Raw genomic sequence first — 12500 nt, 5'->3', positions numbered from 1 at the left:
AATAGTCATTGTTTTGCTCGTGAGAAAGAAGGAAAGAAACTGTAAAAACAGCAACATGGACGCGCTCAGTAATAGTATTAATGACATGATGGGAAGGTAAAAGACTTTTGCGCTTTAAACAGTTCGTTTCGTACGCTTCATGTTATAGTCATATTATAAATACATAATAAAGCCACAATAGTGTGATGTGAAGAAGTGTTATCAGTATTTGGGGTTTTAAACAGGATTTGTGGGGAATAATGGTCTCGCGAGGCCTGATGCTAATGCTAGCAGCTGTTTTTTTTCAGTCACTTCGCGCGTTTCTGAAAGTTGTTTTTGCCAATTAAAACACAAAAATAGTATTTTGAGTTTTAAAATATCTAGAAAGTTGTATCGATTAATTGTGTCACGTCGGAAATCAAGTGCTTATCATCTTCACACCTGTGGGCCTGATCGATTTGACCATTTAACAGTTAAATCCACACACACACACACTCGTGTGTTTATTCTCACGAGTCGGAAATAATCACACGAGGTGACGATATTTGTACATTTGTATGAAGGATAAGATGTTTTAGTGTGATACTTGAGTTGTTTTCAGCTCGCATTAGCTTTGACGTCGAAGGCCTCGCTCTTCACACATACGTCACAGCGCCTCCATTTAACCCACCCGTGTCATCACTCGAGCTTCAGGGTTTGATCTCGCGGACGTGTCGAATAATCTTGATTATTCATCAGACTTATCCAGTAAAAGCGGATCCGTTTTATTGTAGTTTTTTATGTACACTGAGATGACGTTTAAATGATTCGTGACACGTGCGGATGTGACGCAGCTGTAGTTGTGACGCAAGAGCGTCGTCTGCCACATGAAACATACTGTAGTACTCACTGTATTGAACTGTACAGTAGTAACATTCCTACACACTAGTGTTTTTCATCTTTACTATAGTTAGTATTAGAGTATACTACAGTACTTTAATGTGAACTGCTGCCCGTAATCACAGATTAAACTTGTATTGCCCACATTTCTATGTGATAAAAGCCAGCATCAAACCATCTTTTGAGATGGAATTATAACATCTTTTGAGCAATTTGATATATAGTTGTCTGTGACGTTTGTGTGTGTGTGTGTGTGTGTGTGTGTGTGTGTGTGTGTGTGTGTGTGTGTGTGTTTGCAGTCTGTCTTTGTGTTGCAGTAGTACCGCTGGTCCAGGGCCTCTGTGGTGCTCCTGATGCCCCTCACCCACCTCTGAAGATCCCAGGTGGGCGAGGGAACGGAGCACGGGATCACACATCTACAGCTCAACAGCTGTACTCCGTAAGTACAGCATACAGTGGCATAACCCAATATCGCCGTAATATGGCTGATGTCATTTTTTCCATTTATTTATTAAAATGGAAAACATGTTGTTGATTCACACATAAACCACTAGGTACTGTAAACTCGTGTTGTGTGTGCAGAAAGGTGTTTCTTTGAATGACAGACTTGTTTCTCTGACTGTATTTGTTTATCATTGTAGGACAGGAAGTTGACTGTGACAGAAGAGCCTGCTGGGGCCGGTCGCCCCCGGATACTGCACTTCAGGAGCCAGCCCACCGTTTCCTGCACCATCCAATGGGAGGCGGTACTGAGAGGGGAAGGCCTGTTTGTGGAGATTCCTTGTGACCCGTTCCCAGAGGGCAGCAAGGAGAGGTGAGAGGTCACGTGTGGGTCAGAGGTCATAGGGTTCAGTACATTTATAATCGGTGATATTTAGGAAATATATCAAATCTTTATTAATCGGATTGTGTTTTAGCTTCATCTCTCTTCTGGAGTTTGCTGAAGAACATCTGAAAGTTGGCAGTGTATTTGTCTGTTTCTACAAGAAGAGGGAAGACCGTGGTGAGTTCAGTTCTTAGTTTTGTAAAAGTCTGGGTTATTTGCACGCTGTTCTAAAACTTTAAACTTTTAAACTTGTGTTCACAGTGAAACTGGTGCGTGCGTTCAGCTTTTTGGGCTTTGAGATGGTGAAACCGGGTCATGCGCTGGTCCCCTCTCGACCTGACGTTCTGTTTATGGCCTACAACTTTGACAGGGATTCATCGGACGAAGATTAGATTCTCCTCTTCCTCCCCCAGCTCTCTTTCATTCCTTCTGCACAACAACTTCTCTCTCATTTACACATCAACCGATTTCTGTCCCACAGCGCGTCTGGAATTTGTAAAAAAAAACAAAATGTGATTTTGTCACATCTGGAGGTCTGCGTTCACATTGATAGTTTTGGGTCTGTTTAACGCAACGTTTGACTCCGCCCCCCCACACCCGTTTCCAGGAGGTTGCTGATATGATTATTTTCTATTGTTGCTTGTGTTTGTATTTTTGTTTATAAAATGTTTCAGTTTCTGAAATGTTCAAAACAGGTCTTTGTATATTCATTTGGCTACGTAAGCTTATTATTGTTTTGATTGGATCTTGAGTTTTAATGTTCACATTGAAATGACAATTTTGTTTATGATGTCACGTAGGCTTTCATCATTTATGGTCAGTTTTAAAATTTTTTTACCTCAGAATGTAGTTTCTAGTTCTTCAGCTGTCTGGAACTACACAACAGCAGTTTTGAAGTGAACTGGGCTAAACTTGTGTGATTTGGTTGAAGAACAGTCGGTTTGATAACCCGACTGGTACAGAGTTTAATGGGAAAATGAAATTGACACATCCAAAGCTTGTTTACCTCTCGCTGTCATTATTTTGTATATCTGAAGCTTGTCTAGCAGTCTGTGCTCGAGTCTCATTCTGTCTTCGTTTATTTTTCACATTGTTTGAAAACCTCTTTAGTGGAGCATATACTGCGTCTGTGATAATAAAACCATCATTTAAAAAGAACTATCTAAATGTCTTTTATTAAAATCGCAAAAGTAATACATTGACAACTTCATCTTGAAATTAAAATTTAAGATGGAAGTATTAGTTAATGTACATTTATTTACAAGATTAAGTGTGTATGTTATAGATTTACACCATTTTAGATTTAAGTTTCAGAAGTCATTTGCCGTCTACATTAGATCTTCCAAAATGATTTTGTGATGTAACTGTAATATTCTATGTATTTCACTTAATGTGCACTTGAAATAATCAGAGCAGGTTAGAAAACTTAGTTTTAGATTTAATGAAAGACTGTCAAACATCCAGAAAATTCTGCTTTTATGAAAATTGTTCAAATGTGCCAGTCCAAAATTATACTAATGACAAACACTTGCGCAGGATGAAGCTCAAAGTGTTACACAAACAGTGAAAATGAAAGTATGGTCAAGAATTCTGTCCAGACAAAAGTTGTGTCAAATGTAATGAGTGTGTTTAATGAATGGATGTGTGATTTAATAAGAGATATCTGTGAGCACTTTCACAGCTGCTGTGGTTTGTATATGTACGTCAGTAGTGAATTTGTCCACAAGATGTCGCATTAACAACGTTACAACACCCCATGTGTTACAGGTCGAATATAATGAATGAGGGGTTTTATAACATACACTACTCACAAAGTTAGTGATATTCGACTTTAGGGATTTAATATCTGGAAAATGTAAAAAGTTCATGCTACAGAACGGAGTTCTCTCTACTCCACACACACACACACACACACACACACACACACACACACACACACACACACACACACACACACACACACACACACACACACACACACACACAAATTGAATTAGCATTAAACGTTTCTTTCTGATTATCTTGCCGAATTTAAAGATCTTTAATACACCAGAGTCATGGTGATTCTAGTGGTCATTACCCCTCAAGTTTACACAGGTGTCTACACGCAAGTGACATGATATTCGGTTTCTTTCTGTCTTGATTTATTTTTCCAACAATTTCAGATGTTTTCGCTTGTGTTATCTTACTTTAAAATAAGCACCGCTTTCTTTCGATTTGGTCCTAAATTTAATGAGAGTTAAAGTGTCCAGAAACTCCTGATACACAAACACATACCAGTATTGTGTATTTAGACGTCACCAGCGCGTATCTGCTGTCTCTTTAAAAGCTCTTTTCCTTTTTTACATCTATTCCACGAGACTTTGTGTCACATCGCGAGACTTCATGTGACAACCGTTGGCTAGACGCGCGCTTTCCCCGCAGATCCCCGAGCACGAGTGCGCGCACAAACCCCGACACACAAACACACGCTCACGCACGCACGCGCGCGCAGTTTTCCGCTCGCGCGCTGGTTTTCACGGCTGTCGGACGGCGCGATGTGGATCCAGATCCGGACGATCGACGGGAAAGAGACTCGAACCGTCGAGGATCTGTCGCGGCTCACGAAGATCGAGTCCCTGCGCGTGAAGATCAATGAGATCTTTAACGTCAAGCCCGAGCAGCAGAGACTCTTCTACAGAGGAAAACAGGTACGAGCACCGCGATCCGTTCCCTGTTCCCATTGCGCAACAGTCCGGAGCCGATCCGGATTCAGCCAGAACCCGAGCGCGGTCTTGCGTTGTGTCTGTGTGCGCGCGCGCGCGTGTGTGTTTGGATATAGTTACAGCGTTGCCATGGAAGAACTGGAATGACAGTTCATGTTCAAATTGAACGGAAAGTCACTCTGTAACATTATAAAGGTCGTTTTACAAAAGCTCTTTAAAGCAGTTGTGTAATTCATCTTATTTCTTCAGCTGCTCTTGTCCGCGTGTAAAATAATGTTTGTGTGCGTTTTGAGATTTCCACGTGCAGAGATTACCCCCCCCCGCCATCGGGAGAGCAGTTAACGTTATGTATAGATACATGTTCCTTTAGTATTTGTAGTTCAAACACGGACACGCGTGTAAACTCGTGCGCGTGCGTGTAGACACGTGCTCTGTCTGATGGTGTGTTTATCATGAGTTATTCGCCTGATTCACTAGGAGAGTGTTTGACAGCTTTAATAGAATAGACACGTCTAGTATCTGATCCGGGATCAGTCCAGCAGTGCACACACCTGACTGACCACAGCAGCTCACATGAGTGTTGTGTGTCTCTGTGATGAGAATCTTGTGTCATACCTGTGTGTGTGTGTGTGTGTGTGTGTGTGTGCGTGCGTGCGTGCGTGCGTGCGTGCGTGCGTGCGTGTGTGTGTGTGTTTACGTTGTCTGGTGTGATTGACAGTAAAAAGTGACGTTTGTGATTGTCTGGATGTTAAAAAAAGCTTCAGTTTAAGTTCTGTTATAAAACAATTGTAGATCAAATTTGTCACAGTTATAATTATGGCTAATTTGTTTTGTGAGGGCTTTGAAAATTATTACAAAAAGGTGTTGCAAAACATGCTGTTGTATAATTATGTTTTGTGTGCTGCATATATCAGTACTAAACAGATCTCATCCCCCATTGACTCCTATAGTATTTAGTGTCTCTACTATGGCAGTCAATGGGGTGATGATGAGAAAATGATTATTTGTATGATGAGATTTGTGTCATGTGTAGTTTGATTGTCCTGAAGTTAGTCTTCGTTCATCTGTCATCTGTGTAGTCAGCTCAAACAGAACTGATCTTTCCATCCAAACATGAGAAGATCACACTTGAACCCTTAAAATGAACTCACCCAGAAATGAATCATGGACGCTTTCTCATGAAACTCACCAAACTTTAGTGTCAGAATAATAGGAAACGGAATATTTCACTGAACGTTACGTTTATTAAAACATACAGCTGAACCTGACCCTTGACCTCTCACAGATTTTGTTATTATAAAGTGCACTAACAGTTTTCATTTTTTACAGTGTGTGTAAGGACATTTGTGACCATTAAAGTGTGGTTACTGTAGCAAATCAATAAATGGTGATTCATTTGTGGTTATCGGGGTTTAACTGGAGGAACCAAAGTTTTTTCGTTGTGGTTCATTTTTGTAAGGTTTCGTTGTCTTTAGATTGAATTCAAGTGAGTAATCTAACCTTCATCTTTCTACATAGACAGCTGTCTTCTAAGGGTCCATATACACACAGGACATAGGTTTACAGTAATACTGATAAACTCCACATTAATATCATAGTTATAGTTTTGTGCACTCTTGTGTGTTGTGTTATTTCTTTCATAGAGCATGTTGTAGTACATTCTGGGATTGTGTGTGTAATAATGTTGTTTTAAATGAAATCAGGAACAGTGAAACATGTAAACATGCTGTCTGTGTAGGGATCTTCGTAGGGTGTTGTTTGTTGCTCTCTGGTTACAGGTGTGGTTTTGGTTGTTGTCGATGTTGTGTGTGTGTGTCTGGACTCTCATTTCATTTGTTGTGATGTTTATTGTGTTTGTTCAGTGTGGCGCATAATCTCAACAGATCACACACACACACACGCACGCACGCACGCACGCACGCACACACACACACATGTCTGGTTGACTATCCCCGTGGGGACAGTTTTTATACTGTACAAACTGTATATTCTATCCCCTATCCCTAACCCTATCCCTAACCCTAAAGATCATAGAACACTTTTTGCATTTTTAGATTTGTAAAAAGTATTGTTCTGTACAATTTATTAGCTTTTTTGCCCATGAGGACCTCAATTTTGGTCCCCACGGTGACACGAGTCCCCATGTGTTGGTGTGTATTCAGGTTTGGGTCCCCACCGGGATATACAAACATGAACACACACACACACACTTAACACACACACACAGATGTTGGGTTTCCATGTTTTATGGGGACATTCCATAGACACAATGGTGTTTATACTGTACAAACTGTGTATCATATTCCCTCCCCCTAACCCTAACAATCACACACAACTGTCTGCTCTTTTACATTTTCACAAAAGTTCATTCTGTATGATTTATAAGATCGTTTCCTCATGGGGACCAAAAAATGTCCCCACAAGGACAAGGGTTTTGGATATTGCCATCTTTGTGGGGACATTTTGTCCTCATACCGTAGGGTTTACCCTTCCCACACACACACACACGGTGGATTTTTGATCAGTTGTGTAATGATATGTTGAGGTTTGTGTGTTTGTGATGTTGTCGGTGAGGTGTGCAGAGGTTCGCTGGCGTGTTTTTCAGACGGTGGTTGTGCCTGTCGGCGGCCATCTTGAGCAGCATTGTGTCTGGTTTTGCGCGGCCGGGCCTGCAGCTCAGAGGAAGCGTCTGTTTAAATCTCATGATGACTTCCTCACCACATCAGCCTTTAACACATGTGTGAGCGGACACCAGACATTTCACTCCAATACAACAACACTGAAAACATCAAAGACGTGTCGTCTCACGTGTGTGTGTGTGTGTGTGTGTGTGTGTGTGTGTGTGTGTGTGTGTGTGTGTGTGTGTGTGTGTGTTTGAGCGTGTCGCTGTGAGCGAGATATGAGTGTGAGTGTATCAACAGAGCTGTGAGGAATACACACGCGCACACACACGGGAAGTGTCTATCTTTCAAAATGGTGTCTCATTTACCTGTCTCTNNNCTTCTCTCGTCTGTCGTCTCTCTCTCTCTCTCTCTCTCTTCCATCTCTGGCCTCCCTTTTTCCTGTCTCTCTCTCTCCTCTCTCTCTCTCTCTCGTCTCCTCTCTCTGGTCTCTCTCTCTCTCTCTCTCTTCCTCTGTCTCTCATCTTCTCTCCTCGTCTCTCTGTCTCTCTCATTCTCTCTCTCTCTCTCTCTCTCTCTCTCTCTCTCTCTCTCTCTCTCTCTCTCTCTCTCTCTCTCTCTCTCTCTCTCTCTCTCTCTCTCTCTCTCTCTCTCTCTCTCTGTCTCTCTCTCTCTCTCTCTCTCTAATAATTCGTCATGAATGTAAATCCGTTGTTTCTATATGTTTGTTGTATGTTTTGGTGGTTTTTGGTTGCTGTAATTACAGTCATTAGATCTGTAGTGGTTTGATGTTGGTGGTTGCTAGGGTGTTGCTATGTGCTTCAGGTGTTCTGTATGGTTGTTTACTGGCTCATGTTTACACTTGTTTTTGTCTTCTGTCAGTCATTGACACACAATACACATGTATTCAAAATACACATATGAACATATATGTTTTGACTATATATATTTATCAATGTTAATGATTTATTTGTTATTGTTAGGTTGTTAGAACGAGATCGTAAAGTTTTCAAAATTGCAGAGAAAGTGGTTAGTTAGATGTTAGAAAGTGTTTTTTCTGTTTAAGGCATTTGTGTGTGTGTGTGTGTGCGTGCGTGTGTGTGTGTGTGTGTGTGTGTGTGTGTTGTGGTTTGGCTAAAGACAATAATTAATGGTGATTTGTGTTTAGATGATGTTAAAGTCTGAGGGTTTTCGTCAGTGTCTGTGATCCGCCAGCGTTTCGGGCCACACACACACCGTAAACCTTCATTTGTTTCATTAGAAAATCACTGGAATTCTCCCGCTGTGTCGTCCAATGAGACGGGTTTCAACCAATCACAGTACACAAACATTATTTTACTGTGGTATTGTCAGTAAACAGTGTGGTAAACGGATTTGTTTGTGTCTGACGTGGGGTTAAATTTGACCTATTTCTACTTTCTTTCCACGTTCCTGTGCCGTCAGGCGGTGGGGGAGGGGAGTGGGGCGTCTCCTCCTCACATATCCCAGAATTCCATGCGGGGCTCTGCAGTGGCGTACATTCCTCCGCTCGGCTAGTTTGACTTTCCGTCTTTGTTGCAGGGGGAAACACACACACACACACATTTTGAAAACTTGGTTTGAGTGTAAAATGCACAAACATGCACATAAACCACACGCACACATTTTCTAGCCCTGAATCAAGTATGTGTGTGATGTCTGAGGACCATCATGCCCTGCTCACGTCTCGCTGGAAATGGCGTCGATCATGAGCCGTGGCCGTAAGCCAGAGTCCAACTCAAAATGGAGCAAATCTTCCGCCGATAGTTCCAGATCATTCCAGCCCGTCGTACATTTTATGAAAGTTCAACGACAGTTTGTGGTTTGTCCGTCTGTGTGAGACGTGTGCTTCCACGGAAGAGTGTTGTTGTTGTTGTCTTGCCTGTGTGTGTGTGTGGAGTTTAAAGCTTGTGCGTCACTGTGATTAGATTCTGTAAATGATTACACGCATGCACACACGCTTATATAACTAATCTAAATATCTTAGATTTGTGTTGTTTTTATATAATGTGTGTTTTATGTGTGTAACTCCTCCCACAATCTTAAGTGTAAATGAGCACACATTGACAAGCCTCTTTAAACTCACAAACACGCGTTGTTTTTTTGTGAAATATTTGAAGAGTTTGGTTCAAAAATCATGTTTTTTATTGTGCATTCCAATTAATATCAATCAAACTGCAGTTGGTTTGTTTTGCTTTGTTTTAATCCGTAATAACTACAAAAATACTGCTAACTAACACAATAAAACACAGTAAAAACCAATTCCTGTTCCGTTCTTCTTTTTTAGAGCTGGTGGTTTAATTTTCTGTAAATATTAGAACACGGACCCATTTTTAATCCTCATGTGATTGTTATGTGTGTTTGTGAGTGTAGTATATTCACATTAAAGAAGGTCGTCATGAGTGTCAGCTTTTTCTCTGATGTTTTGTCTTGTCTGCTCTTGCTGTGATTTGTAAATTATTACACAATGCTTTTATTGGTGTTTCAAAAACCAGCATAAATGAACTGTATTATGATAATGTATCACAGTATTGAGAGAATTAGTTTGAGGTTAATGCTCTGAGTCTGGATGTTGTGTTTTTCACGTGAAGTGTTGAAGAGCAGATAATCTCCCATCGGAACGGCTGACAGAGATGATGATGATGGCGGCCCACGTTCAGTTTCTCTCTTCAGAGCTGCGTGACTGTGACTGTGACTTTTATTGAGATGAGCTTTAACACTCATGAAACAGAATTCACTCGATTCCTCCGTCTTTTGCTCACAGAGACGTGGACCTTCTCATTTCTCTCTATCACGCGCGCGCACACGAGAGAGAGAAGAAACATCTCACACACACGTGTTCAGGAGAAACGGACATCATCTGTATGAGAGTGTTTGTGTGTACATTTGTGACATTGAGAGTGTGTGTTCGTGTGCGGTTGTATGTGTGGAATGGATATTCATCGGTTGCTATAGCAACATCAACACAGTTACACTGTAACCATCATCATCACTACAGTTTATATTTCTTCAGTTTGTCTGGAGGTGTGTGTGTGTGTGTGTGTTCATGTTTGTATACCCCGGTGGGGACCTAAACCTGAATACACACCAACACATGGGGACTCGTGTCACCGTGGGGACCAAAATTGAGGTCCTCATGGGCACAAAAGCTAATAAATTGTACAGAACAATATTTTTTACAAATCTAAAAATGCAAAAAGTGTTCTATGATCTTTAGGTTTAGGGATAGGGTTAGGGATAGGGGATAGAATATACAGTTTGTACAGTATAAAAACATTACGCCTATGGACTGTCCCCACGGAGATAGTCGTTGTCGTGTGTGTGTCGTGCGTGTGTGTGTGTGTGGGTGTGTGTGTGTGTGGTGGTGTGTGTGTGTGTGTGTGTGTGTGTGTGTGTGTGTGTGTGTGTGTGTGTGTGTGTGTGTGTGTGTGTGTGTGTGTGTGTGTGTGTGCGTGTGTGGGGGGGTTCAGCAGCACAAAATGGCGTCGCTCTTGTGATTGCAGCTCTTCGGTCTCAGTCCGTTAAAAGCGCAGCTCTGCTGGTTTGTGCTCTTCTCATACGTTCTGCTCGTGAAACAGAGAAAATAAATACATTTGACATGAGCTGTAAGATCAGAATACACTCACGTCATGTGTTATTCACTCTTATTACACGGCTCGTTGGAATGCTTGATTCTGATTGGCCAGTCGCGACATTATTCCCAGATAACAACCTCTCAAAACTAATAACACACGGTAACCCGGATGCAGCAAATCATTTTGACAGGTTTGTTTGACGAATTAAATAGAAATATGTCTTTTGATAACACGTATGACATTATATTTGTTTGTTGTTACAGATGGAAGACGGTCAGACGCTGTTCGATTATAACGTCGGGCTTAACGACATCGTCCAGCTTCTCATTCGCTCACAGACCGACCCTCCAGACAGCCCCGTCCTGAACAACGGTGAGGGTGTGGCCTGCATAATGACCCCACCCACCTCCGCATCGACCCCACCCCCAGCCACACCCACCGCAACAGCCATTTCTCCAGCAACCGTTTCCAACAGCAACGGAAACGGCTCTAAATCCTGCAGTCCGTCATCAGACAGCCAGCCCTCCACATCCAGCCGGACGCTCCTCATTCATCCCGGCATCGGACACTACAAAGTACGAACAAAAGAAAAACATTCATTGTTATTCCTTTTGTGTTCATTTAGTGCTTTGTTTGTTTTTTACAACATTTTTGAATGGATTCAACAGCATTGTCTGAAGTGGCTTTCTTTATTAAATCATACACACTATATCATTATATCTGGTCAAATATGAATATTTTTACATCTATTGTTCATGTTTTATAATCCAAGTGATTTGTGGTGACATTCAGGGTTGTGTATTGATTAGTTTTTTTCTGTCATCTGTTGAGATAAATGAGTTGGTGGACTGCAGGGACGTCAGTATCGGTGCCTGGTTTGAGGGCATCATTGAAAAGGTTTCTCCTGCCACTAAAGGACTGAATGGCAAAGCTGAAACAGCGCCCCCTGCTGCCAGGGTGGGCCGACCCCGAAAACAGACTAACGGAAAACTGGATTGTGAGGAAACGCTCTCCTCAACAGACAGTAACGGCACATCAGAGAAACAAATAAACTCTGACAACAGTGAACCGTCGACGTCAAAAACTGTTTCGACAAACTCCAGCGAGGACGTGGCGTACCACATTAAATATGAAGAGTAAGTGCATCATGGGAAGAAAGTCTCTTTGTTTTCTCTTTTGTGGATTTCTATCAGACGTCATCATACGTGAGTCACCAGATTATTTTACGCTCTCTGTGTGATTGGCGTTGTTGCTATGGTTACAGCACGGCGTTCTTATGAATGGTATGTATTCGGTGAAGTGTGTGCTGAAGCGAGCCGTGTCTGTTGTGAAATCACTCATCTTCATTCATGATCAGAAGAATTGAATAAAAAGTTAATGAACATGAGATGAAGTTCTGCTGCGGTCTTGTGCTCTCATCTACATTCATGTCTCACACGAGCTGCTGCATCATATCCAAAAACAAAGCATCACGCTGCAGTGCATCCTGGGAAAGCAGATACATTCACTTAGTGACTGTCTTCCTGCTGATCTAAGAACAGTCGTGTTTGCTGCTTTGCTGGAACATGTTGAGTCAGATCTGATATTTCGTGTGCGTGCGCGTGTGTGTTTGTGTGTGTGTGTTAAATCGCTTCGTTTGAAGTTCATACTCTTGTTGTATTGAGTGTGTTTAATTGGGAGTTTACAGTAACTCAAACAGATCCATTAATCACACCAGTGACATTCTGTGTTTATATTCTGTGCTGTCTGTCTTTGTGTCTGCCTCTTTGTCTCTCTCTCTCTGTCTGTCTGTCTGTCAAACTCTCTGTCGGTCTCTCTCTCTCTCTCTGTCTGTCTGACTGTCTGTCTCACTGTCTGTCAAACTCTCTGTCGGTCTCTCTCTCTCTCTCTCTCTCTC

General features: G+C 41.8%; 3 protein-coding genes across 3 annotated transcripts in view; 2 read left to right on the top strand and 1 right to left on the bottom strand.

Moving 5' to 3' along the window:
- oaz1b (ornithine decarboxylase antizyme 1b) overlaps positions 1–2842 on the top strand; it is a 2957-nt gene extending 115 nt beyond the window's left edge. The window contains 7 exon segments of the mRNA XM_057359843.1: positions 1–38; positions 40–96; positions 1158–1209; positions 1211–1297; positions 1500–1672; positions 1776–1861; positions 1946–2842. The exon segment at positions 1–38 is cut by the window's left edge and continues 115 nt beyond it. Of these exon segments, the coding sequence (XP_057215826.1) occupies positions 1–38; positions 40–96; positions 1158–1209; positions 1211–1297; positions 1500–1672; positions 1776–1861; positions 1946–2076 (624 nt within the window). The 3' untranslated portion in view covers positions 2077–2842.
- Positions 1–5310, bottom strand: part of rad23b (RAD23 homolog B, nucleotide excision repair protein) — a 127001-nt gene extending 121691 nt beyond the window's left edge. Inside the window, exon 1 of the mRNA XM_057359841.1 lies at positions 5294–5310. The gene's annotated coding sequence lies outside the window, so the exon portion shown is untranslated. The remainder of the gene's footprint in view (positions 1–5293) is intronic.
- Positions 4073–12500, top strand: part of LOC130569914 (E3 ubiquitin-protein ligase UHRF2-like) — a 19273-nt gene continuing 10845 nt past the window's right edge. The window contains exons 1-3 of the mRNA XM_057359838.1: positions 4073–4374; positions 10867–11178; positions 11435–11739. Coding sequence (XP_057215821.1) covers positions 4222–4374; positions 10867–11178; positions 11435–11739 — 770 coding nt within the window. The 5' untranslated portion in view covers positions 4073–4221. The remainder of the gene's footprint in view (positions 4375–10866; positions 11179–11434; positions 11740–12500) is intronic.

This window comes from Triplophysa rosa, linkage group LG19 (assembly GCF_024868665.1).
Source record: "Triplophysa rosa linkage group LG19, Trosa_1v2, whole genome shotgun sequence".
Taxonomy (NCBI): Eukaryota; Metazoa; Chordata; class Actinopteri; order Cypriniformes; family Nemacheilidae; genus Triplophysa; species Triplophysa rosa.
Note: the sequence above shows the minus strand (reverse complement) of the source record. Positions and strands in the feature narration are given on the sequence as shown.